Source organism: Loxodonta africana, chromosome 3 (genome assembly GCF_030014295.1).
Source record: "Loxodonta africana isolate mLoxAfr1 chromosome 3, mLoxAfr1.hap2, whole genome shotgun sequence".
Lineage (NCBI taxonomy): Eukaryota > Metazoa > Chordata > Mammalia > Proboscidea > Elephantidae > Loxodonta > Loxodonta africana.
In genome coordinates this window covers 197,074,541-197,100,826 of record NC_087344.1, presented here as the reverse complement: position 1 = coordinate 197,100,826, position 26,286 = coordinate 197,074,541, and the positions used below count along the sequence as shown (strand labels likewise).

The window sequence follows — 26,286 nt, the reverse complement described above, 5'->3', positions numbered from 1 at the left end:
AGAAAACTGACTCTCAATTTTCAAAAGACCTGCTCACTTTCAGAAAGATGGTGATCAGCAGAGCCAGGATGAGAGCACATTCTTCGGAGTGCTACTTTATTACTGTTTTCATGGCACCACATTGCTGTTGAGATAATATTGCTATTTTCAATAAATGTATACATCTAAATTGTTAAAGTTGATATCCCTAAATGGATTATTAAAAAGAAAGGGCTCTATTTTTTATTTTTTAAAAAAGAACAAAAGCACAGATTTTTTTTTTTTTTTTTTTTAATCTCATCTCCCAAAACCAAACCATTAGAGGACTTTAAATCTGAAACTTTTGCACAGTGGATGTTTCACAGAACTTCCAAATCTACGCAGAGAAAAGTGAGATTTTCCAAAATCATTCCTCACTGGCAAATACCAGTGATCTTTTTAAACAGGTTATTGTCTTGTCTCGCTCTCCTGGCTAGAACATAAGCTATAAAAAGGCAGAGGCTTTATCTGGTTTATTCACCACCGTATCACCTACAGTAGTGCACATAATAGATGCCCAGTAAATACTGACTTTACAACTGTAAATTCAAATGAGATCTACATAATTCTCTGTGCTAGGTGCTACGGTGTGCTATGGGCAAGCATTAACTGGAGCCATATGAAATGGCTGCTATTCAATTATTTTTCACCTACAAAAACAGCAGTTTTATGTAGTTCAATCTCATTTTTTTTAAATGCTTTCTGAAGGATAATATAGCAAAGAGTTGAACAGATTTTGTGAAAGGTAAGATAGAAATGGAGGAAGATTTCAAGTTCAGATTATACTACATTTACTAGCAGTAGTTTTAGAAAAGTATTCCTTTCTTAATACACTATGTGGTTTTCTGAGCAGAATATCAGACCCAACAGGTATTTTGTTCCTGTCATAGTTGACCAGCTCGTAATTTCCTTTCAGTGCCAGTCCTGGGCCGCGGAGCTGGCACTACTCTACCGTCTAGTGGGAATGGACGACAGAGGCGTGCCTCGTGTCTACAGCAGGCCCCTCTAGCGAGTCTCCAGGTTACTTTTGGAGGGGAAGGGTTCAATTTTTCTTAAAATCTCTACCCACAGTGTGTTCCCATTAGATCCATGCCCAAAGTCAGACCCTTTTGTTCTTGGCCCACAGTAAATCCTTTTGCTTTATTTGTGAGACAAAGGACTCAGCAGATGATGAGAAAAAAACACAATAAAAAAGCAGAGGATTTTTATGTATCATTTATTCTGGGAGAGGCTGGAAGGACACAGCAACCTTGGCTGACAAAACTAACCTAAGGACAACTGTCAGCTTTTAATAGTAATAACTTATATTCTCACAAGAAAAGATTATCATATGGAAGTTGCTAAAGATTTCGGGTCCTATGTTGAGATTTTCTCAAGAATTGTGCATAAAACTCCTACACACTTCAAAAATTAAGCCAGGCATTTCTTTTTCAAACAGGATCATTATTCATTTTTTTCTTTTACATTTAAAAGTACTCCTATTTTTTGTTTTACGAATTTGTTTTCTTTATCATCATTAGAAACACACCTCACATTAATACATTTCTTTATGTAGGTTACCTCAAGAGGTATCTCAAACATACTTTTCCAAGCAATTTATATGACTGAAATTCTTAAACAGTAACAGAAAAACCACATTTTTATCAGTGGCTTTCGGTATAACTATCCAAGAAAAATTCAGACCTCCTTAAGATTTTCTAATATCTCTTAAAAAAATAAATTTCAAAATATGGCCAAATAACTCAGCTTTACATTTCTGGAAGTAAAAGAATATCTATTTAAACATGACTTTCTAATTTTTGTACATAGTTCAGTCCATCCAGATCTTAAGATCACAAAACTAACATTCAAAAATCAGAACTTTTTAAAATATAGGAAACAACATATCTAGGGGTAATGCAAATTCTAATGCCAAATGAAATACAATGTACATGATTAAAAAGCTTCCATTTCTATACATTCTACCTGTACAATAAACTAAGAAAGCACAGTTTCCAAGTCACATCAAGTGATTTTATCTCCTCACATTTCAAATGAAATGTTGATGACCTAAAAGCTAGAAAATCTGTCATGAAGGACAATATGCAATGGAAGCACATATCAATCATCAGCAAGTTTCTTTTGAAGCTATCAAATGTCACAAGTCTACATTTTTCTTGTTTGTGATCCCAAAACAGGCAGCATTTTTATTTCATCCACTCTATTCTTGTGTACTTGAAAAGCAGGTGTTATCCATCTACCACAAGAGCACTGTTCGCCATACCAGTTGAAGGAACCCAACTTGGCACTGCATTTTGGGCAAAGAAGCTAAAATAAAGCAAATGTGTTACATCATTCAGCCACATTTGTACAAAACAGATGACTACCTTTGGCACTATGTAGCATAGAAAAACAGGGAACAAGTGGCTTCTGTCTTCAAGGAGTTTACAATCTAATCGCTGACAAAAAAAATGGCAGACTACAATAACTGTGTAAGAGGCATGTTGCACACAATTAATTCCAGCTTGAGGGCAGAAAGGTAAAGCTTGAGAGATGATCAAGAAAGGTTTCCTGGATGTGGCATATATGTATAGCTTTTAAATCAGTCTGCAATTTAAGATTTCAAACTAGAATCATCCTGGCTAAACGATACAAAAGCATGTTAGGATTTGTTCAGATTCTCATGTTCTATTACTAACTGATATTGATAGCATATAAATTAGTCCATCTCAGATTCCCAGCTATTTAAAAACAAACAAACAAGCTGATACCCCAGTAAATCAGAAAAATCTAAAAAACCTCAATAAGTCTGTCGCCTTCTAATGTATTTACAGCATTGTTTTTTACATTCAGTTCTTTAATTTGTACATGGTATGAGATGGAAATTTTTATTTTTAATCTTAGGCCATAGAAAGCCTGGACATAAAACTCAGAAACCATAAAGGAAAAAAACTGACAGATTTGATTATATAAATATCTTAAATTTTAATATGACAAAATATACCCCAAAGTGGAGATACACAACAGACTACAGAGAATATTTACGATGCATTAGATGAAGCATTACTATCTAGAACATATAAAGAGCTCCTACAAATGGATTAAAAAATGACAAATCCCACAGGAAAATGGACCAAGACTGTCAAGGCAGTTCACAGCAAAGAAGGTATAAATGGCTGATAAATATATAGATGTTAGATCTCAGTAATAATCACGAAAATTCAACTTAAAGCATTTCAGGATTAATATTTTTCACCTTACAGATGGACAAAACTCGCTAAGTTTTATAATATGCATTAAGCCAAGTGTATGAGGAAAATGGGTACATGCAGTCAAACTGTTGGTGAAAGGCAAACTGGTATGGGCTTTTTGAATGTAAGCCTGAAATGGTACTAAAACTTAAAATGTACACTCTTCAAGCCAGGAATTCTACTTCTAGGTACACAGTCTACAGAATAATTCAAATATGTGTACAAAGAAAAAAACAAACCAAGCAAATTGCCACTGAGTCAATTTCGACTCAAAGCAACCCTATAGGACAGAGCAGAACTGTCCCATAGGGTTTCCAAGGAGCGCCAGGGAGATTCGAACTGCCAACATTTTGGTTAACAGCCGTAGCTCTTAACCACTACACCACCAAGGTTTCCAAGAAGCATGCACAACTGTGATCTAGAATCTTTCACAAAATAATGTTTTTATATCATGCGTGTATGTGGGTGTGTGACTGTGTGTGTTCTCCAGGTTAAATAAAAACAGCAAGCCAAAAATGTACAAACAACAAAAGATAAAGGTAGATACAGGACTCCATCAAAATTCAAAGCTCTAATCCTACAAACAATACCATCAAGATACTAACAAAAAGTGAAAAGATAACCCGTAGAATGGGAAAAAAATCTTTGTCTGTAAGAGACCTATTTGCAGAATATATAAAAAATATGTAGTTAACAATAAAACGTTATATAACCCAATTAAAAAATGACCAGTGAATCTGAACAGACATTTCTCCAAAGAAGGCATATAACTGGCCAATAACCACATGGATCCCTGGTGGCGCAGTGATTAAGAGCTTGGCTGCTAACCAAAACGTCAGCAGTTTCAATTCACCAGCCGCTCCTTGGAAACCCTCTGGGGGCAGTTCTACCCTGTCCTATACAGTCGCTACATAAAAACATCTCAACATCATTAGCCATTAGGAAAATACAAGTCAAAACTACACTGAGATACACTTCATACCAACTACGAAGGCAAGAATCAAAAAGACAGATAAAAAGGTATTGACGAGGATATGGAAATTGGAACCCTGATACATTGCTAGTAGGAATGTAAAATGATACAGCCGCTTTGGAAAACACATTGGCAGTTCTACAAATTGTTAAACATTGGGTTACCATATAACCCAGCAATTCCATTCCTAGGTATTCACCCAAGTGTTATGGATTGAACTGTGTCCCCCAAAAAGATATACTGAAGTCCTAACCCATATATTTGTGAAAGTGACTTTGTTTGGAAATAGGGTCTTTGAAGATCTACTTTATCAGTTAACATGAGGTCATACTTGAGTAGGATGGATTCTAATCCAATCTAAGTCGTGTACTTCTAAAAGAAAAGAGACACAAAAAGACAGAAAGAGGAAGGACAGTCATGTGAAGATGCATCTGTAAGACAAGGAAGGCCTGGGGTTACCAGAAGGTGGTAGAGACAAGAAAGGATCTTCCGCCAGGGAATTTGGAGGAAGCATGGACCACCTGACCCACTGATCTGGACTTCTGGCTTCCACAACTGTGAGACAAAACATTTCGAATTAAGCTCCAAGTATGTGGTCCTTTTTTACAGCAGCCCTAAGAAAACAATACACCAAGAAAGATGGAAACATACATCTACCCAAAAACCTGTGCATGAATGTTCGTAGCAGATTATTTATAATAGCTAGAAAGTGGAAACAACCCAAATGTCCATCAACAGATGAAGAGATAAAGAAAATGTGGTATAACCATACAATGAAATATTATTCAGCAACAACAACAAAAAAAAGGAATGAAGTACTGAAACATGCTACAACATAGATGAACCTCAAAAACATTAACCCATTGCCGTTGAGTCAATTCTGACTCATAGCGACCCTTAGATCGAGTAGAACTGCTCCATAGGGTTTCCGAGGCGAGGCTGGTGGATTCAAACTGTCAGTCTTTTGGTTTGTGGCAGTAGCATGCCATAGCCCTTAACCACTGAGCCAGCAGGGCCTCAAAATTATTAGGCTAAGCGAAATAAGGTAGTCACAAAAGACTATATACTGTATGATTCCATTTATATGAAATGCCAGAATAGCCAAATTTATAGATACAGAAAGTAGATTAAGTTGCCTGGGGCTGAGGTGGGGGGAGAAGAAGAGGGGTTGGAAGAAATGAGAAGTGACTGCTAATAGGTATGGGATTTATTTTTGGGATGATGAAAATATTCTAAAATTGACAAAATTCTGTGGATATACTAAAAACTACTGAATTGTATACTTTAAACGAGTGAATTGTACAGTATGTGAATTATATCTCAATAAAGCTGGTTTTCAAAGAGCAGCATGGTCTAAAACCTTGGGTTTAAATACAGAGCACCATTTTCTAGTCAAGATACTAAATAATGTAACTTTCCTCATTTATAAAATCTGAATAGCTAATTAATATTATTTGTATCCAAATAGGGTCATTTATATTCCAATAAGGTAACATAGTGAAAGGTTTCATCAAATATAAAACACTATACAAACATCTAAGATTATTATTATAGAATGCCTTCAAATTACTATCAAAGAAACCTAAAGGAGAAATGTAGCTGCCACATGGCCTTCATATAAAATGAGCTGCGTTTTTTAGAATAAGAAATGAAAAAGAACCTCATAGCAAACATACTAGAGTCAAAGATCAGGGCAAAAAAAGAGAGACAGAGATACATGACACCAAAAAAGAAAAAGGGATGAAAAGGAAGAAATTTTAACATCCTTGATTCGACCTACTTGCTACAAAGTTCAAGTTTTGTTAAATACACTCTAATTAGCTTAAAAATAAATGATGTTATTTAGTCTTGGGGAAAAAAAAAAACCCATTGCCATCGAGCTGATTCCGACTCATAGTGACCCTTTAGGATTGAGTATAACTGCCCCATACCGTTTCTAAGGAGCACCTGGTGAATTCAAAAGGCAGAACTTCTGAATAGCAGACCACTATGCCACCAGGGTTTTCTCTTTAGTCTTCTATTTGGAAAAACATAAGTAGCCTCAAAAAGAATTTATTAACTTAGGCCAATGGCTCTCAACCAAAAGTTGTTCACTATTTTTGGTCAGTTGCTTTTTGGAATTAATTTATTCTCTATAGGTTCTTACCCACAATAGAGAGAAATATAATTTTCAGAAGGAATGGAGTAAAGCAGTGGTTAAAACTGGCTTAAAATAAAAAAGGGAACAAAAGATAGTTGATAAAATAAAATTATAGAAAATAAAATGTGTTCTCACCTGCCCATCCATCACTCCCAACAAAATGGATTCCATCCACTGTACAGGTTCAATGAAATAAGATGTACATTGAGCCTGACTCCCTGTTGTAAGCATGAAAGATGGTGTCATTCTCTTGTGAGCAAAGGCTATGGGACCACTTCCTTCATTATGATCCAAAATGCTAGAACTTCGAAATAAGGATCGCCTGTAACCTCCAAACAAACACAGAACATTAATTACTAGTTCCCAAAAGGATGAAATGTGCAGTGTTTCTTGGTAGACAAAATCATATAACATTGATTATGCTACTGTTATTCTCAACAATCCCTACAGTCTGTACTCTTCCTTTAAAAGCTTACTTTTTTTTTTTGGTATATATTTTTTGATTGTCCTTTAAGTGAAAGTTTACAAATCAAGTCAGTCTCTCATAAAAAAATTTATATACACCTTGCTATATACTCCTAGTTGCTCTCCCCCTAATGAGACAGCACACTTCTTCTCTCCACCCTGTATTCCCTGTGTCCATTCAGCCAGCTTCTGTCCCCCTCAGCCTTCTCATCTCCCCTCCAGACAGGAGCTGCCCACCTAGTCTCCTGCGTCTACTTGAGGCAAGAAGCTCACTCCTCTCCAGTATTATTTTCTATCTTATAGTCCAGTCCAATTTCTGTCTAAAGAGTTGGCTTTGGGAATGGTTCCAGTCTTGGGCTAATAGAAGGTCTGGGGACCATGACCTCCGGGGTCCTTCCAGTCTCAGTCAGACCATTAAGTCTGGTCTTTTTTTACGAGAATATGAGGTCTGCATCCCACTGCTCTCCTGCTTCATCAGGGATTCTCTGTTGTGTTCCCTGTCAGGGCAGTCATCGGTTGTAAAAAACATACTCTTCTTAAAAGCAGATTCAAATTTCTGTATTATTCAATTAAACAAATTCTTCCTAGAGAGATAAAAGAAACTGAAACTTTCATTGCATTTTAGCTACTAAGGCAAGATGAAATCTGCAGAGGCTACAAAAAATTTTACCTGCACTTTCTACATTTGTAGAGAACCTCATCTTTCAATCCTTGTGAAATGGTGGTTGGGTCAACAGCAAAGAGTTCCTGAGGTAAATTCTGCAATTCTACATGACAAAATTACAACATATTCATTTGTCAAAATCAACTCTCTGCATTTCCAAACAAAATTCAGTTAATGTTGAGAAATCAGCATGATGTAGGACACAGTAATGAAGTCCTTGGGTTCTGGGCACAGAATGCCTGATTTCAAATCCAAGCCCTGCCATTTATAAGACATATGACCTTGAACAAATTATTTCTCTCTAAACCACAGTTTCAAAAGGAAAACAACAGTGCCTGTCTTGAGGGTTTGCCGGTGATTTAGAAAATAATATTGGAATCATTATTCTCAGTCCTTCAGCATAGAGAATGTGACCCAGCTAAAACTGGGCTCACAAAGACTCAAGCACTCACAAGGACACATCAACTGGGCCCTGAAGTATAAAGACAACAAAACCAAAAACCAAACCCACTGCCGTCGAGTCTATTCCAGCTCATAGCAACTGTATAGGACAGGGTAGAACTGCCCAATAGAGTTTCCAAGGAGTGCCTGGAGGATTGGAACTGCTGACCTCTTGCTTAGCAGCCATAGCACTTAACCACTACACCACCAGGGTTTCCTATAAAGACAACAGCTAGGATAATCTTGGAAAATATCTTTTAGGGAACCTTTCACATAAGCCAATCAGAGAGAATACAAAAGACTCTCCACTCTTATCTTTTTCTATTAGCATCTAGTGAGTAGAAAATTGTTGGACCAATGAAGACTCTCCTGACTGTTATTAATGCAACCTGTGCCAACAACTGTTAAGACAATTCAAAATGCAGACTCACAGTTTCTAGCCAATCTGTAAAAAGATGAAGCTTTCAACGGTTTTGCCCATTTATAACATTAATATATACTGATGGCTCTGTAACATTCCTTGGACTCAGAAAGACATGGCTGTGGCATGCTTGTCCATTTTCCCACTTTCGCTTACTGTCTGCTGTTCTCTGGATTCGGGCAGATATGGCTGTGACAACATGCTTGTCCGTTTTCCCATTCTTGCCTCTTCTCTAATATTCCTTGGACTCCGGCACACATGGCTATCGCAAGCATCCTTGTCTGTTTTCCCGCTTTTGTCTATTCTGTAATATTTCCTTGGATTCAGGCAGACATTAACTTTGGAAGCATGCTTGTCCAATTTCCCACTTTTGCATCTTTGAATATATGCCAAATAAAACTTTCTTTTTGCTTTACTAAACTTTGTGATTTTTTTTTTCCCTACAACAATGGAAAGGTTTAGTGAGGTAATGTACCTGAAGTGTTTAGTTCCAGAGTAAATGGCATACAGAAGGGACTCAATACATATTAGCAATTATTATTACATACCTGGATACTTCTCTGAAACCTTTTGTAAACGATATTGCTTATAAATTGCACTAGAGGTATCCACTTCATATCCCATTACTTGGTATAATTTCAGTTGCCACTCGAACCCCTCATTCATCCTATAATGACAAATATAAAGTTCATTTTTCTTGAAATGAACTCACATCACAAAAGCAGAAGTACTAACATGACGAATAACTCACTTCGCCTCTGGACTGACAGTCCTGAGGTCTTCATATGCCTGTTCAAAAGTAAGTTGCTCAGTCTTCATCATGAAAGCAGTCGCTACAGCAACACTTCGACTGACTCCTGAATGACTGAAAAAAGAGACTTTCAAAAGAAAATAGCAGTAATTAAAAAACAACCCAGTGCCCTATTAATACAAAACTAGGTCCACTTCCTGTTTGCTTCTGCTTCTACTCAATAAACCTCTTATCTCCGAAATACTACCAACGTATAAGAGAACAAAGGTTGAATTAAGAAGGTACACATATGTGATTTAGCCCTGGCTGCATGACGGTTAAGAGCTCGGCTGCTGACTAAAAGGTCAGCAGTTCAAATCCACGAGCCGCTCCTTGGAAACCCTATGGGGCAGTTCTACTCTGTCCTACAGGGTCGCTATGAACCAGAATCGACTTGATGGCAACAGGTTTGGGTTTTTTCAAATAATCTTAGACTCAGCAACTACTGTGTATGAGGCAGGCACTGTGCTAGGCACTGGAGAAAGAAAGGATAGAAACAACGTTAGATGTGAAGCAGTCAGTTAAGTCATTCATTCATTCAGTATCTACTGAGCTCTTATTACACACCTAGCACAGTTGTAGAGCTAGGAACACAACAGTGAACAAAACACATAAAACTCCTGCTCTCATGGAGCTTATTTACTAATGGGAAGGGAATGAAAATAAATACAATATTTGATATACTCTGATTATCAGAGTATGCAACCTTAATATAATAGGATAAGTAATACAAAGGATTTCTATGTCTTCATATAAAGGACTGTTAACATCTCCCTAAAATTTCTAAATAGTTTTTTAAAAAAGAAAAAAAATTCCTACTGTGACCTTAATATTGCCCAACATGTTTTCTCCTTTTCAGAATGGGCAAGCTTGACATAACTAATGCCATGATGAACCTTTACGTTTTTTTTTCCTGCCTGCCTTCTCCTTTCCACATATTTTTGTTAATGACTTTGTTTTGTTCTGTCCTTCCACCTGTGTGTGACTTACGACCCACCTCCCCCAACATGAGATCAGAGCCCAGATGTCTGGCATGTATCTCTTTAGTCTGATAAGGAGTCTTTTATAATTACCTTGTAATGAATAACTCATCCAGCTATGCCATCTGCCAGCTATGTACCATAAGATACTCCACAACCCTTTCAACAGCAATATATAAACTCTAATGTGAAACTGCCTTTCAGGGCTCCATAAAGACAGCCTGCACTGCAGCCAGACTGCCCGTTGAACTCCTAAACAAACTTTCTCTTTCTGACTTGGAGTACGTTTCATTGGCTCCACTGCTCTAGGGCATGGACCCTAATCAGGCAACACTAACCTTATAAAAATTCCCTATAGTAAGGCAAATTTCCATTTGAACTTTCCTAGGATCTAAAATTTGGGGACATCTATTACATTAAAAAACAGGATTTGCCAATAGGTAGTAAACCTAAACCTAAATCTGGTCCTATTCCTAAATATACCATTTATACCTAGATACACCATTAAAATGGTATGATGCCTATTCCCAAGAGCTTAAGTTTTATGTTACCAAAATGGAGGCTATCTTTCATTTCCTAATAAGTTTTGAATGCTAAAACACTGCCTAGCAGATAGTCGTTGCTGTTGTTAGGTGCCGTCGAGTCGGTTCCGACTCATAGCGACCCCATGCACAACAGAACGAAACACCGCCCAGTCCTGCGCCATCCTTACAATCATTGTTTTGCTTGAGCTCACCGTTGCAGCCACTGTGACAATCCACCTCATTGAGGATCTTCCTCTTTTCCGCTGACCCTGTACTCTGCCAAGCACGATGTCCTTCTCCAGGGACTCATCCCTCCTGACTACACGTCCGAAGTATGTAAGACGCAGTCTCGCCATCCTTGCTTCTAAGGAGCATTCTGGTTGTACTTCTTCTAAGACAGATTTGTTCATTCTTTTGGCAGTCCATGGTTAATTCAATATTCTTCACCAACACCACAATTCAAAGGCGTCAACTCTTCTTTGGTCTTCCTTATTCATTGTCCAGCTTTCACATGCATATGATGTGATTGAAAATACCATGGTTTGGGTCAGGCGCACCTTATTCTTCAAGGTGACATCTTTGCTCTTCAACACTTTGAAGAGGTCCTTTGCAGCAGATTTGCCCAATGCAATGCGTCTTTTGCTTCCTTGACTGCTGCTTCCATGGCTGTTGATTGTGGATCCAAGTAAAATGAAATCCTTGACAACTTCAATCTTTTCTCCATTTATCATGATGTTGCTTGTTGGTCCAGTTGTGAGGATTTTTGTTTTCTTTATGTTGAGGTGCAATCCATACTGAAGGCTGTGGTCTTTGAACTTCATTAGTAAGTGCTTCAAGTCCTTTTCACTTTCAGCAAGCAAGGTTGTGTCATCTGCATAACTCGGGTTGTTGATGAGTCTTCCTCCAATCTTGATGCCCCGTTCTTCTTCATATAGTCCAGCTTCTCGGATTATTTGTTCAGCATACAGATTAAATAGGTATGGTGAAAGAATGTAACCCTGACGCACACCTTTCCTGACTTTAAACCAATCAGTATCCCCTTGTTCTGTCCGAACTACCGCCTCTTGACCTATGTAAAGGTTCCTCATGAGCACAATTAAGTTTTCTGGAATTCCCTTTCTTCACAGTGTTATCCATAGTTTGTTATGAGCCACACAGTCAAATGTCTTTGCATAATCGATAAAACACAGGTAAACATCCTTCTGGTATTCTTTGCTTTCAGCCAGAATCCATCTGACATCAGCAATGATATCCCTGGTTCCACGTCCTCTTCTGAAACCAGCCTGAATTTCTGGCAGTTCCCCGTCGATATACTGCTGCAGCCGTTTTTGAATGATCGTCAGCAAAATTTTGCTTGTGTGTGATATTAATGATATTGTTCTATAATTTCCACATTCGGTTGGATCACCTTTCTTGGGAATAGGCATAAATATGGATCTCTTCCAGTCAGTTGGCCAGGAAGCTGTCTTCCATATTTCTTGGCATAGATGAGTGAGCACCTCCAGTGCTGCATCTGTTTGTTGAAACATCTCAATTGATACTCCATCAATTCCTGGAGTCTTGTTTTTCGCCAGTGCCTTCAGAGCAGCTTGGACTTCTTCCTTCAGCACCATCGGTTCCTGATCATATGCCACCTCTTGAAATGGTCGAATATCGACTAATTCTTTTTGGTATAATGACTCTGTGTGTTCCTTCCATCTTATTTTGATGCTTCCTGCATCATTTAATATTTTCCCTATGGAATCCTTCACTATTACCACTCGAGGCTCGAATTTTTTCTTCAGTTCTTTCAGCTTGAGAAGCACCAAGCGTGTTCTTCCCTTTTGGTTTTCCATCTCCAGCTCTTTGCACATGTCATTATAATACTTTATTTTGTCTTCTCGAGAGGCCCTTTAAAATCTTCTGTTCAGTTCTTTCACTTCATGAATTCTTCCTTTTGCTTTACCTGCTTGACGCTCATGAGCAAGTTTCAGAGTCTCCTCTGACATCCACCTTGGTCTTTTCTTTCTTTCCTGACTTTTCAGTGACCTCTTGCTTCCTTCATGGATGATGTCCTTGATGCCATTCCACAACTCAACTGGTCTTCGGTCACTAGTGTTCAATGTGTCAAATCTATTCTTGAGATGGTCTCTAAATTCCAGTGGGATATACTCAAGGTCATATTTTGGCTCTCGTGGACTTGTTCTGATTTTCTTCAGTTTCAGCTTAAACTTGCATATGAGCAATTGATGGTCTGTTCCACGGTCGGCCCCTGGCCTTGTTCTGACTGATGATATTGAGCTTTTCCATCGTCTCTTTCCTGATTTCTGTGTGCTCCATCTGGCAAGGTCCATGTGTATTAAAAAAAAAAAAAAAAAAAACCAGTGCATGTGTATAGTCGCCGTTTCTGTTGGTGAAAGCAGGTATTTGCAATCAAGAAGTCCTTGGTCTTGCAAAATTCTATCATTCGATCGCCGGCATTGTTTCTATCACCAAGGTCATATTTTCCAACTACTGATCCTTCTTTGTTTCCAACTTTCGCATTCCAAATGCCAGCAATTATCAATGCATCTTGACTGCCTGTTCAATCAATTTCAGACTGCAGCAGCTGATAAAAATCTTCTATTTCTTCATCTTTGGCCCCAGTGGTTGGTGCGTAAATTTGAATAACAGTCATATTAACTGGTCTTCCTTGTAGGCATATGGATATTATCCTATCACTGACAGCGTTGCACTTCAGGATAGATCTTGAAACATTGTTTTTGATGATGAATGCAACACCATTCCTCTTCGAGTTGTCATTCCCAGCATAGTAGACTATGTGATTGTCCAATTCAAAATGGCCAGTACCAGTCCATTTCAGCTCACTAATGCCTAGGATATCCATGTTTATGCGTTCCATTTCATTTTTGACGATTTCCAGTTTTCCTAGATTCATACTTCGTACATTCCAGGTTTCAATTATTAATGGATGTTTGCAGCTGTTTCTTCTCATTTTGAGTCGTGCCACACCAGCAAATGAAGGTCCCGAAAGCTTTACTCCACCCACATCATTAAGGTCGACTCTACTTGAGGAGGCAGCTCTTCCCTAGTCATCTTTTGAGTGCCTTCCAACCTGGGGGGCTCATCTTCCAGCACTATATCAGGCAATGTTCCGCTGCTATTCATAAGGTTTTCACTGGCTAATGCTTTTCAGAAGTAGACTGCCGAGTCCTTCTTCCTAGTCTGTCTTAGTCTGGAAGCTCAGCTGAAACCTGTCCTCCATGGGTGACCCTGCTGGTATCTGGTGGCATAGCTTCCAGCATCACAGCAACACACAAGCCCCCATAGTACAACAAACTGACAGACACGTGGGGGTAGCAGATAGTAGTTGCTCAATAAAATAATCCAGGGAAGAGCAACACTATTTGTTAGTATATTCACTACAGATATCCTAGGTGAAGATTTAAAATAAAATGTTTCAATGCAGTTTAAAGGAACGACACTTACTTAAGTATAAAATATAGTACTACTGTTTTGTATCAAGCAGGGAAATTCACATTTATTCGTTCAACAATAGCTTAATGAAAAAGAGGGTGAGTTCTGGAATCAGGAAGTATGGTGGTGCTAATATGTCTGAAATCCTTTGGCATTTCTCCCTTCAAAAGATGGGGTCTAATTTCTCTCCCCTAAATGTGGGCCAGACTTAGTGATCCCTTCTAATGAACCGATTGAGGCAGAAGTGATGTTATTTGACTTCTGAGGGAAGTTCAATAAAAGGATAGCTTCTGCCTGGTATGCACTATCTCATCACTCTCTGTGAAAAGCTCACCACCTTGTCAGGAGGACACTTAAACAGCCTATACAAAAAATAATAGTCGCCATCACGTCAATTCTGACTCGTTGACCCCATGTGTGCAGAGTAGAACTGCTCCAGATGGTTTTCAAGGCTGTGACCTTTCAGAAGCAGATCGCCAGACCTTTTCTTCAGAGACACTTCTGAGTAGGTTCAAAATGCCAACCTTTTGGTTAGTAGTCTAGCACGTAAATGTGCTGAGACTCCTTAAGCAGCCTATAGAGAGGCCATTTGGGAAGGCCCTCCAAGCCAATAACCAACATTAACTTGCCAGCCATATAACTGAGCCACATTGGAAGCAGACCCTTCAGTCTAGGCAAGCCTTCAGATGACTGCTGCCTTATGCAAAACCCTGAACCAGAAATACCTAGTTAGGCCATTCCCAAATTCCTGGTCCACAAAAACCGAGATAATAAATGTTTATTAAACCACTCAGTTTTGGGGTGTTTTGTTATGTAGCAAGAGAGAACTAATACAGGATGCCTGGGTACAAATTCCGTCTCTGGCACATAGTAGCTACGTGGCAGTTACATAACTTCTCAATAGCTTAGTTTTCTCATTTGTAAAATGAAGAATACATACCTCATTAGGTTGAGGTTTAAGTAAGTGTAAAGCATGTACCAAACCAAACCCAGGGCCATCGAGTCAATTCCCACTCATAGCGACCCTATAGGACAGAGTAGAACTGCCCCATGGAGTTTCCAAGGAGCGCCTGGTAGATTCGAACTGCCAGCTCTTTGGTTAGCACCTGTAGCACTTAACCACTACGCCACCAGGGTTTCCTGTAAAGCATTTAATAAACCATAAATACAAGCTATTAATATTTATTGAGCACCTACCATGTGTTAGGCACTGGAGACACAGGGATGAGAGTCAAGGCCTTAGCGTTCATGCTTGCCCTGACTACTACAAAATTTAGAATTAGAAATAAGGTGCAAGGCAACTGATTTCTCTTTATATATGGCCTTTCTGGAGCCCTGGTGGCACAGTGGTTAAGAGCTCAGTTGCTAACCAAATGTCGGCAGTTTGAATCTACCAGCTCCTCCTTGGAAACCCCATGGGGCAGCTCTACTTTGCTCTATAGGGTGGCTATGAGTCAGAATCAGCTCGATGGCAACGGGTTTGGTTTTTCTGGTTTGGCCATATGTATGTAGTTCTATGTGTAGTTCTGCTAAGATGATTTCCTAGGCCACAACCTTGCAAAAGGATTAGTTAGTCTACTATACAAATAAGGTATATAAAATGCCTGCAATTATCATGCAAAGTAGGTGACTGCGGGCTACTGAGATGATTGGTCAGTTTTGCCGTCCTGCTAGGCTTAAAAGAACCAATCCCACAGAGGCTGGTGGGGACCTCACTACCATCAAGAAGAGGAGTTGGGAGCAGAGTTTGTTTTTTGGATCCAGGGTCCCTGCGTTGGGAACCTCCTAGACCCAGGAGACAGAGAGAGCTGTAACACTAAAGACAGCACGAGACAGCTGCAGCAGTACAAGTGGTGGGAACCAGGAGACCAGTGCGAGACAGCTGTGGTGAGCTGCCCGCCCCACAGGGTGAGGCAGCTGCAGTGGGCTTGCTGACCAATGGAGTGAGAGAGCTGAATACCTTCAGACAGAAGGCTTGCTGGCAGAGTGGAGTGCCTGTGGGTACTATGTTGGCAGAGCTAAAGAGCTATACCACTTGCCCGAGCAGGGGAGACCAGGCCCAAGCAGCCCTGCAGCAGAGGCTGAGAGAGAGGTCTGGCTGTGGGTATGGCTAAGATGCAGCTAAGAGCTGCCTTGGTTGGAAGCTGTCCTGATTGAAGAACTGTAAAATGGTATGGCAAGGGCAGCACCTGACCTCCTCTCTTCATAAGGGGGAAGGAGAATCAAAATCAACAGCCCAAGGCTGATTTCTATGACGCGGCGGTCTGACATGCCTCCTGCCTCTCCGCTCTTTACCAATTCTGACACCAACTGTCTCTCCCACAACACTCTCTACTTCTCTGCTGGGTTCAATAATTCATTGCTATGGACACACAGAACTCACAGACCACATTCACAATTATGGAGTTTATTAGGAAAATAACAAGTTACATACAATTTAGCTTCAGAAATGCTCAGGATACAGTTCTTCCATCAGGACGGCCTCTTCTCAGCCATGCCTGCAGGCAGGCCTCTCTCTGGCCCCTCAGCCTCTGAGCCTCTCGGCTCACCCTCTGCCTTGCTCAGGCAAGTGTTACAAAGCTCTCTGAGCTCTGCTGGTAAGTGCCTGGAGGCACCCCACTCTGCTAGTAAGCCTCAGCCCAAAGGCACTCAGCTTGCTCACTCTGTGGGCTGGGAAGCCCCATCGCAGCCATATCGTGCCAGTCTGATTCCTCCCATCTCATGCCACCACCTCTTGCTGTCTTCTGTGTTACAGCTCCTTTCTGTCTCCTGGATCTAGGATGTTCTCGGCACAGGGATCCTGGGTCCAAAGGACGTGCTCCACTCCTGGCTCTTCGTTTTTGGTGGCATTAAGATCCTCCCTTCTCCAACTAAGTCAACTAACATAATAAAATCTATTAACAAGATATTCTGCATCTCACCTTGGAGAGAGGCGTCTGGGGTCTTAAACACTAGCAAGCAGCCATCTAAGACGCATCAATTGGTCTCAACCCACCCAGATCAAAGGAGAATGAAGAACACCAAGGACACAAGGCAATTACAAGCCCAAGAGACAGAAAGGGCCAAATAAACCAGAGACTACATCAGTCTGAGACCAGAAGAGCTAGATGGTGCCCAGCTACAACCGATGACCGCCCTGACATGCAATACAACAGAGAACCCCTGGGGGAGCAGGAGAGCAGTGGGATGCAGGCCCCATATTCTCATAAAAAGACCAGACTTAATGGTCTGACTGAGACTGGAAGGACCCCGGTGGCCATGGCCCCCAGACCTTCTGTTGCCCCAGGACAGGAACCATTCCCAAAGCCAACTCTTCAGACAGGGATTGGACCGGACAATGGGTTGGAGAGGGATGCTGGTAAAGAGTGAGCTTCTTGGATCAGGTGGACGCTTGAGACTATGTTGGCATCTCCTGCCTGGAGGGAAGACGAGAAGGTGGAGGGGGTTAGAAGCTGAAGAAATGGACACAAAAAGAGAGAGTGGAAGGAGGGAGCAGGCTGTCTCATTAGGGGGAGAGCAACTGGGAGTATGTAGCAAGGTGTATATAAGTTTTTGTGTGAGAGACTGACTTGATTTGTAAACTTTCATTTAAAGCACAATAAAAATTAAAAAAAAAAAAAAGGTCCTCCCTTCTCACCTATGGAATGGCTCATTTTAAGCCTAGTGAGATGGCAAAACTGGCCAATCCCTTCATTAGGGTTCCAAACACCTTATTTGCATAGTCCCACCCCCCACAAGGGTGCCAAGTACCTTATTTACACTATTAGCAAACTATCCAAATCTCTGGGTAGGCCACAAGCACCTCATTTGCATAGTCCCACCCAATCTTTCGGTGGGAATTATAAAAACTACAGCTAGAAGGGTCATATTAAGTAATTCACTACACCATAAGGTCTGTATCCTGTTACCTCCAAGTTGATCCCGATCCTGAATTGTAACCTGTTACTTCCCTAATAGACCCCATAATCATGAGTATGCTCTGTGAGTTCTGTGTGGCCACTGCAACAAACTGTCAAACCCAGCAGAGAAGTAGAGAGTGCCATGGGAGGACGGCTGCTGTCAGAATTGATAAGAAGGTTGGAAAATGGAAGTATGTCTGACCTCTACCTCATAGGAATCAGCTTTGTGCTGGTCTTGAATGTCCTTTCTCCCCCTGAAGTTGGAGGATGAAGACTTCAGGCACTACCACATTACATAAGGTAAACACTACGTTTATCCACTACTGTACATAAGCTATGAGTTGGACTCGACTCAATGGCATTGGGTTTGGTTTTGGTTTTGGTACATAAGGTAGGAGCCCTGGCAGCACAGTAGTTAAACGTTTGGCTGCTAACAGAAAGGTCGGCGGTTTGAACCCACCAGCCGCTCCAAGGGACAAAGATGTGGCAGTCTGCTTCCATAAAGATTTACAGCCTTGGAAACCCTGTGGGGCAGTTCTATTCTCTCCTGTAGGGTCACTAGGAGTGAGGATTGACTTGACGGCAATAGGAGAGAGTACATAAGGTGCAGATTTATACATTCATTCATTTAACCATTCATTAAGCAACCATTTACCAAGTGACCACTGCATTAAGGGCTCTAAGGAAACAAAGGCAGTAGAAAAGTCACTGACTTTACAGCATTTATTTTCTTGTTGAAGACAGGAACACATAATGTTGAAAGATTGATAAATAATACAGGAATTGGGGGTAAAAAAGAAATTAAAGTCACAAATGAATATTTAAAAAAAAAAATACAAATTTATTTTGAATGAGCCAGCCAGGAAATTTAACTACTAATTACTGCATGTAATTAATCAGATTTTAATTACACCACCTTACAGTCATATCAAGGAGCCCTAGCAGCACAAAGGTTAAGTGCTCAGCTGCTAACTGAAAGGTCAGTGGTTAGAACCTACCAGCAGCCCTGTGGGAGAAAAGGCCTGGCGATCCACTCCCATAAAGATTACAGCCTAGGAAAGCCTATGGGGCAGTTCTACTCCGTCCTACAGGGTCGCCAGGAGTCAGAATCAACTCAGTAGCATACAACACAACACAGTCATCACAATATGAGGTAATGGCCTAGTTTTACCTTAAGTAAGGTGGCCTTTGTTCTTGGCTCCAGGAAAATAAGCCTCAGAGAATTGGGGTGCCTTGGTCTGGGACTTCTAGGCCACACCTGAGAATCTGTGCTGGCAAGTTGGGGCTGGACAGACCAGATAAGACTCATCTGGGAAGCCAATATCAACCAGCCTCAGGAGGCATGATTTAGCCTATTATGCAGGACTGGCCAATAAAAACCCTGAACACAAAGGTTTAAAGGGCTTCCACTCTCAGGAGGATAGCACCTGTCACTTGGGACATGGAAGCTCCATGTTGGGAACCCTCCCAGACCCTGCCCTATGTGTCTCCTCATTTGTATCTTTTTTGGCTATACTAAATCTGTAGGCATAAGTATTGTAGTCTCCATGAATTCTGCAAATTATCCAGTGAATTCTGAACCAAAAGGGGCAGTGGGGACCAGTAGGTCAGAAGGTCGGGGTGTTGGGTGGACTCCCAAGCTGGTGGCTAGCGTTCTGAAGGGGTAGTGGGAAGGCAGTCCTGAATTTGTGGCCAGCAGGTCAGAAGGTTGGTGCATTGTGTGGACTCCCCGAACTTGCAGCTGGAGTCTGGCATCTGCCTATTTGGCAGTGTGAAGAATGGTTTCTTTTTAACTTGTGAGTTCTAACCTGGCTCCAGGTGACTAGGGTCAGAGAATGCCGTGGGGCAGCTAGCAACGAGGATGGAGAAGTGGGAACATGAGGATTTGGGGGATTAAATTCATCCTGATCCTTACCACGCATTCATTTAACAAAACTTAGGTCCTTTCACATATGCCGTATGATGCTTCAGCGACTCAGGACAGCACTGCATCTTATTTTAGAGATGAAGAATCTGGGGATCAAAGAAATTATGTGACCTGTCTAGAGTTACACAACTTGTAAGTGATGACATTGTTAAGAGTTCGGTATCTAGTTAGCGTACAGAGAGAGAAATAACCATCTCTCCTACATTTTAGGAGTCCCTGGGTGGCACAAACGGCTAAGTGCTAGACTACTAACCTAGTGGTTGGAAGTTTAAACCCACCCAAACACACCTCAGAAGGCCTGACATTATGCTGCCAAAGTGTCACAGTCTTGAAACCCTATGAATTGCAGTTGTACTCTGCACACACAGGGTTGCCATGAGTCAGAATCAACTCAACAGCAGCTAACAACAACCACCTCCCACGTTTTAACCACACTGATCGTGCCCCATCACATCAACCTTTGGGGTAGAGAGCAAAATCATTTGTCGGAATATGTTTCAACCACTGTATCTCTTCCCTGGGGCCCCTTCTCTCCATCGTCACTGCAATTGCAAAAGGCCAGAGCTGCATCACATCATGTCTTGATGACCGTGTTACATCGATTCTAAGATGCACATTTTCTATATTCCCAAATCTCTGAAACTGTGTCTTACAACTGATGTGGCCCGACAACAACTGTGACAGAGCGGTCACTGCTGTGCACAGAGAATCTTTAAGAAAAGATGCAAAAGATTTAGACTCTGAATGTGAAGAAGTTTTAGGAATATCTTAACTAATTTGTGTTGCTTCTACAGTATTTTCCTTTTTATGTGTGCTTCAGAGCGATCCATGGCTTCAGAATGTCAAATTGTGTCTAAAAGAACTGCAATATTGAGTATAAAATTATCATTCCCAGTAAGAAGACATATAAGTCTCTCAGACTCATCTCCCCTCCCATGAATCGATTCTACTACGTAAAACTTCCTTTACAACAACCTCCAAGAGAAATGTACTTTTTACCTATCAGATGGGCAAAGGTAAAAAGATTTGATAATTCATTTACTGGAAAGGATATGAGGAAACACAGACTTTCTGCGTTGCTGGTGGAAGTGTAAAATGTCAGGGGTGTCACTAGGGTTGGTGTCACCCAGTGCAGTAACTCATGGTGTCACACCCCCACGGACAGGGCTGGCCACCTAACTACCACCACCCCCCACCACCGCGCCCCTCCAGCCCAGGGTGGTGAGGCCCAACCTCCTCCTACCCCTAGGCAGGGCCAAGGGCTATGTGTTGTGCTGCCCGGCCCCCCCTGGCTCCTACCCCAGCAGGTCCCCGCAGCTCCTCGCCTCTCCTGTTGGCCAAAGCCAAGACCCTAGCACAGCCTGGCTGCCCGCACCCTGACTGGTGTGTGACTGGGGGCGAAGGGGGTCGGGGGGGTGTGATGAGTTACCACACTGGATGACAGGTAACACAAACCCTATGATGCCACTGCCGGCGGCCCCTCCTCGGCAGTGCTGGCTCACCTGCCACCTCTGCTGAGGACCCTGGGGTTATTTGGGTGTCACCCCCTCTGACACTGTAACACTGTAAAATGTTAAAGCCTTTACAGAAAGCAATTTGGCAACACCTATCAAAACTTACAAATGTACATACCCTTTAATGCGACTATTCTAATTCTGAGAATTTCCCCTGTAAGTATACCCATAGATGGATAAAGTGAGTAAGATAAGGTTGTGCCTCTTTGTAGAATATTGGAATTAATTTAAATGCCCACTAAGTAAGATAAACAGGCGTAATTATGATAATTCATAAAATTGAATAAATAACTGTAAAAAATGAAGTTCTTTGTGTACTGATATGTGACAATCCTTAATATGTTTTAGTGAAAAAAAATGTGGAGAACACTGTGATGACATAATGACATCTGAATAAAACAAAGAGAAGAGAGCACACACAAGTGCTTGCTTTAGCATGCATAAAGCATGTCTGGAAGGCTAAAAACTGTTAACGTTCATTGCTTCCAGGGAAGGGACTAGGTGCTCAGGTAGCAAAGGGGAGAGAATTTTCATTGAATATTCTTTTACTCCTTTTGAATTCTGAACTATATTACCTATTCGAAAAGAATTAGATTACTTTTTAAAAAATGTAAAATGACTTTAGAACAAATCCAAATTCCTTTGCTCTTGGCATTCAGGGCCCTTGAGATCTGGTCACAGACTTCTTTCAATTTTATCCATCGCTATCTTCTTTCCTTTAAATAAACGATTAGAACAAGTGCTGGCACACAGTAAACCAAAACCAAACAAGTGGAATCTGACTGATAGTGCCCTACAGGACAGAGTAGAACTGCCCCATAGGGTTTCCAAGGAGCAGCTTGTGGATTCAAACTGCTGACCTTTTAGTTAGCAGTCCAGCCCTTAACCACTCCACCACCAGGGCACACAGTAAGTGTTCAATAAATTTAAACTACTGTCATCATGCTTCAATCCAGTCAAAACAAGATTACCTAGGGATTCCCAAATACCCAGCAAGATTCTCTATCTTTTTGCCTTTACTGCAACCTACTCCACTCTTCCCCTGGCTCTGACGAGGGATTCATTAAATACTAACCCAATTCTTCTCTCCCCAGTTCTCCCCTTCATCAACCACCCGCAGTTTCAGGAAAAACACTGAAAATCTCCTCTTCCTCTGAAGTCTGAATAATCTTAAAAAATAACTCATTGCCATCGAGTCAATTTCGACTCATAGGGACCCCACAGGACAGAGCAGAACTGCCCCATCGGGTTTCCAAGGAACTGGTGGTGGATTCGAACTGCCGACGTTTTGGTTAGCAGCCAAGTTCTTAACCACTCTAAGTACACAAGTAGCATCCTAGTCTGCCTTTCGTTCATCGTGGTGGGTATCTGGGTTTTCCTAGAGAGCTATAAACTCCTTAGGGACAGGGCCTTTGCAATTTATTGAACACAACAAGGAGATACTGCTGGTTTAAAATCAGAAAAGGTATGCATCAGGGTTGAATCCTTTTACCATATTTATTCAATCTGTATGCTGAGCAAATAATCTGAGAGGCTGGACTGTATGAAGGAGAACCAAACATCAGGATTGGAGGAAGACTCATTAACACCCTGTGAAATGCAGAAGACATAACCTTGCTTGCTGAAAGTGAAAAGGACTTGAAGCACTTACTGATGAAGATCAAAGACTACAGCGTTCAGTATGGATTACACCTGAACATAAAGAAAACAAAAATCCTTACAACTGGACCAATAAACAACATCATAATAAATGGAGAAAAAATAGAAGTCGTCAAGGATTTCATTTTACTTGGATCCACAATCAAAGTCCAAGGAAGCAGCAGCCAAGAAAATAAAGACCCATCACATTGGGCAAATCTGCTGCAAAAGCTTAAAAGTGTTAAAAAGCAAAGATGTCACTTTGAGGGCTAAGGTGCGCCTGACCCAAGCCAGGGTGTTTTCACACGCATGCAAAAGCTGGACAACGAATAAGGAAGGCTGAAGAATTGATGCCTTTCAATTATGGTGTTGGCGAAGAATACTGAATATACTATGGACTGCCAGAAAGATTTTGTCCCGCTTACTTTGGACATGTTATCAGGATGGACCAATCCCTAGAGAAGGACATCGTGGTTGGTAAAGTAGAGGGTCAGGGAAAAAGAGAAAGACCCTCACTGAGATGGACTGATACAGTGGCTGCACCAATGGGCAGGACAGGGCAGTGTTTCGTTCTGTTGTACATGAGGTCGCTATGAGTTAGACCGACTGAATGGAGGGCACCTAACAACAACATACAAAAACAAAACAAAACCACAGTGCCTGCTGAATGAACCAATACATGAATGAATGACAGCATGCACACCGTCAGGGGCTCGCCTCCTGCCCCTCCCCCATCCGGACCCACATCTCCCACGGGAGGGCGTGGGAGGAGGTTCCCGAGGTCTGACCGCCTCTGGCCTCCCCAGGGGGCCTCAGCGGAAAGGGGTATCGGGGGAAGGCCGGAGCAGGGTAAAGGGATGCTCTCCCGGCAAACCTAGCCACTCACCAGTGCACCAACACTGCGCGGCCCTCGACACGGGCCTGGCCGATGAAAGCCACGCACCGGTCTAAGTGACTGAGCAGATCGGTCTCGGGCTTGTCCAGCGCTGGCACAAAGAGGCGCCGTAGACCCTCGATCCCGGCCTCTGTCTTGAAGCTCGGTTCCTCCGAGTCCACCGTCAATACGGCCGTGATGCCCGCCTCCCTCAGCCGGTCCGGCTCCGCGACGGCCGCAGCCCCACCCAAGTAAAGTCCTGGCCGCACTTCCAGCACCTGCCGAGCGGAGCAGGCCCCGCTCGTGCTCTGGCTCCCGGGCTCGGAGCCATTGCTCCGGCCCTGAGTCTCCAACATGGCAGCGCCCAGAAGCCAGGCAGCCGTGGGCCTTACCATCGAGTAGGGCGGGTGGCTAGAACGTTCTTCCTTTGGAGTCCGCCAACGTGAGCGGCGCAACAGCTCCCTCGGAGGACCAAGTGGACCCTGGGAATGTGGACTTACTGGGGAAAGTGGTAATAACCATTGCAGGGGCAGAGCTCAGCCTCTTTCAGTGTGGTGCTCAGAATCGCCCACCCTCAGCTTGGTCGAGGATAAAGTTCTCCATTACAGGGTTTATCAGGCTTTTAGTGTTGAGATTTTCAGGAAAGAGACAACAGGACTCAGTTTTGAAATGGTCTCACCAACAGAATCGGCAGCATTATTTAATACATTTGAAGTCAAGCTTTCTTTTCAGGGCTTATGAAGCCATTTATTATATTTCTTGTCTTGTATTCCCACCCCCCCTCTTTTTTTTTTTTTTTTTTTTGGCCCAGTTTTATATTGGGCTGTTAATCCTTTTCTTGTTGATGTTTACAATTTTTATATTTTGGCGATATTAATTCCATCTTTCGTATGGCAGTGTCTTCCAGGAAAAGACCGACCACCAGGAACCCACCTTAAACAAGTTGAATTTCTCACTCAACCACGAATGTGGAGAACCTGTTACAGGGCTTGCGCTTCTGATAGGTGATTTTGAGAGGATTTAAGGTAGCAGGCTGTGCTCTGTATTGGATGCTGTCAGGAAAGGGAAGTGACTAGAAACAGGCTAAAGCTGTAATTAACTGGTCAAGAAGTAGCAGTCATTCATTTTTGCCAGAATAGTAGTTATGTTTGGTGTTTTGTGGCTTGGACAGTGTTCATGTTTTACCTGAGTTCAGCCATGATTACAGAGTGCTCTTGTTTTTGTCTTGCTCCATCGTGGTCACAGAGGCCTTGTCCGATGTTGATGTTCTGTGAAACTGTTCAGCAGGAAAACACCAATACCTAGCTCTGCGTGCCTGGCCAGATGTAGTAACACCAAGGAAAACCTAGCTGATAGTACCAGGACAGCTCTTGGATGTCGGGGATGGCTTTTCTCTTTCTCATTTTTAACTTTGTAATTGTCAGAGTATCCCTGGGATGGAAAAGACAGTCTTTTTAACAAATGGTGCTGGCAAAGCTGGATGTCCACCTGCAAAAAAAAGAAACAGAACCCATGCCTCGCACCATACACGAAAACTAATTCAAAATGGATCAAAGATCTCAGTATAAAACCAAAAACTATAAAGATCATAGAAGAAAAAATAGAATCAATACTAGATGCCCTAATACACAGCATTAACACGATACAAACTACACTGCGCGACCCTCGACACGGGCCTGGCCGATGACAGCCACGTACCGGTCTAAGTGACACACAAACTCCAGAAGATAAGCTAGATAACTGGAATCTTCTAAAAATTAAACACTTATGCTCATCAGAAGACTTCACCAGAAGAGTGAAAAGGGAACCTACAGACTGGGAAAAAATTTTGGCTATTACAGATCAGACAAAGGTCTAATCTCTAAAATCTACAAGAAAATCCAGCACCTCTACAATAAAAAGAAAATCCAGTTAAAAAATGGGCAAAGGAAATGAACAAACACGTCCCCAAAGAAGACATTCAAGTGGCTAACAGACCCATGAGGAAATGCTCAAGATCACTAGCCATTAAAACCAAAAATCCCATAGCCAATGAGTCCAGCTCATAGTGACCCTATAGGACAGAGTAGAACTGCCCCCACAGAGTCTCCAAGGAGCTCCTGGTGGATTCAGACTGCCAACCTTTTGGTTAGTAGCCATAGCACTTAACCACTGTGCCACCAGGCTTTCCCACTAGCTGTTAGAGAAATTCAAATCAAAACCTCAGTGAGATACCATCTCACCTCCAGCATTTACTGGCACAAATAAAAAAAAGAAAATAACAAATGTTGGAGAGGCTGTGGGGAGATTGGAACTCTTATGCACTGCTGGTGGAAATGCAAAATGATACAAC

General features: G+C 41.7%; 1 protein-coding gene across 1 annotated transcript; it reads right to left on the bottom strand.

Annotated features, from left to right (window-relative positions):
* Window positions 1–288: 288 nt before the first annotated feature.
* On the bottom strand, window positions 289–24,364 carry DUSP12 (dual specificity phosphatase 12). The gene is made up of 6 exons (XM_064282876.1): window positions 23,967–24,364; window positions 9,104–9,217; window positions 8,901–9,019; window positions 7,497–7,593; window positions 6,497–6,683; window positions 289–2,325 (listed from the first exon to the last, which is right to left on the bottom strand). Exons 1-6 carry the CDS (start codon window positions 24,347–24,349, stop codon window positions 2,164–2,166), a joined length of 1,062 nt encoding a protein of 353 aa, XP_064138946.1. The 5' UTR covers window positions 24,350–24,364; the 3' UTR covers window positions 289–2,163.
* Window positions 24,365–26,286: the final 1,922 nt, after the last annotated feature.

Excerpts from the sequence above, each read along its gene's own strand:
- DUSP12 (XM_064282876.1), bottom strand. The coding sequence starts at position 24,349 with ATGGTAAGGCCCACGGCTGCCTGGCTTCTGGGCGCTGCCATGTTGGAG. Across the intron at positions 9,218-23,966 it reads CGCGCAGTGTTGGTGCACTG|TCATTCAGGAGTCAGTCGAA; the intron begins GTGAGTGGCTAG and ends CTCTTTTTTCAG. Across the intron at positions 9,020-9,103 it reads ACTGTCAGTCCAGAGGCGAA|GATGAATGAGGGGTTCGAGT; the intron begins GTGAGTTATTCG and ends TTGTCATTATAG.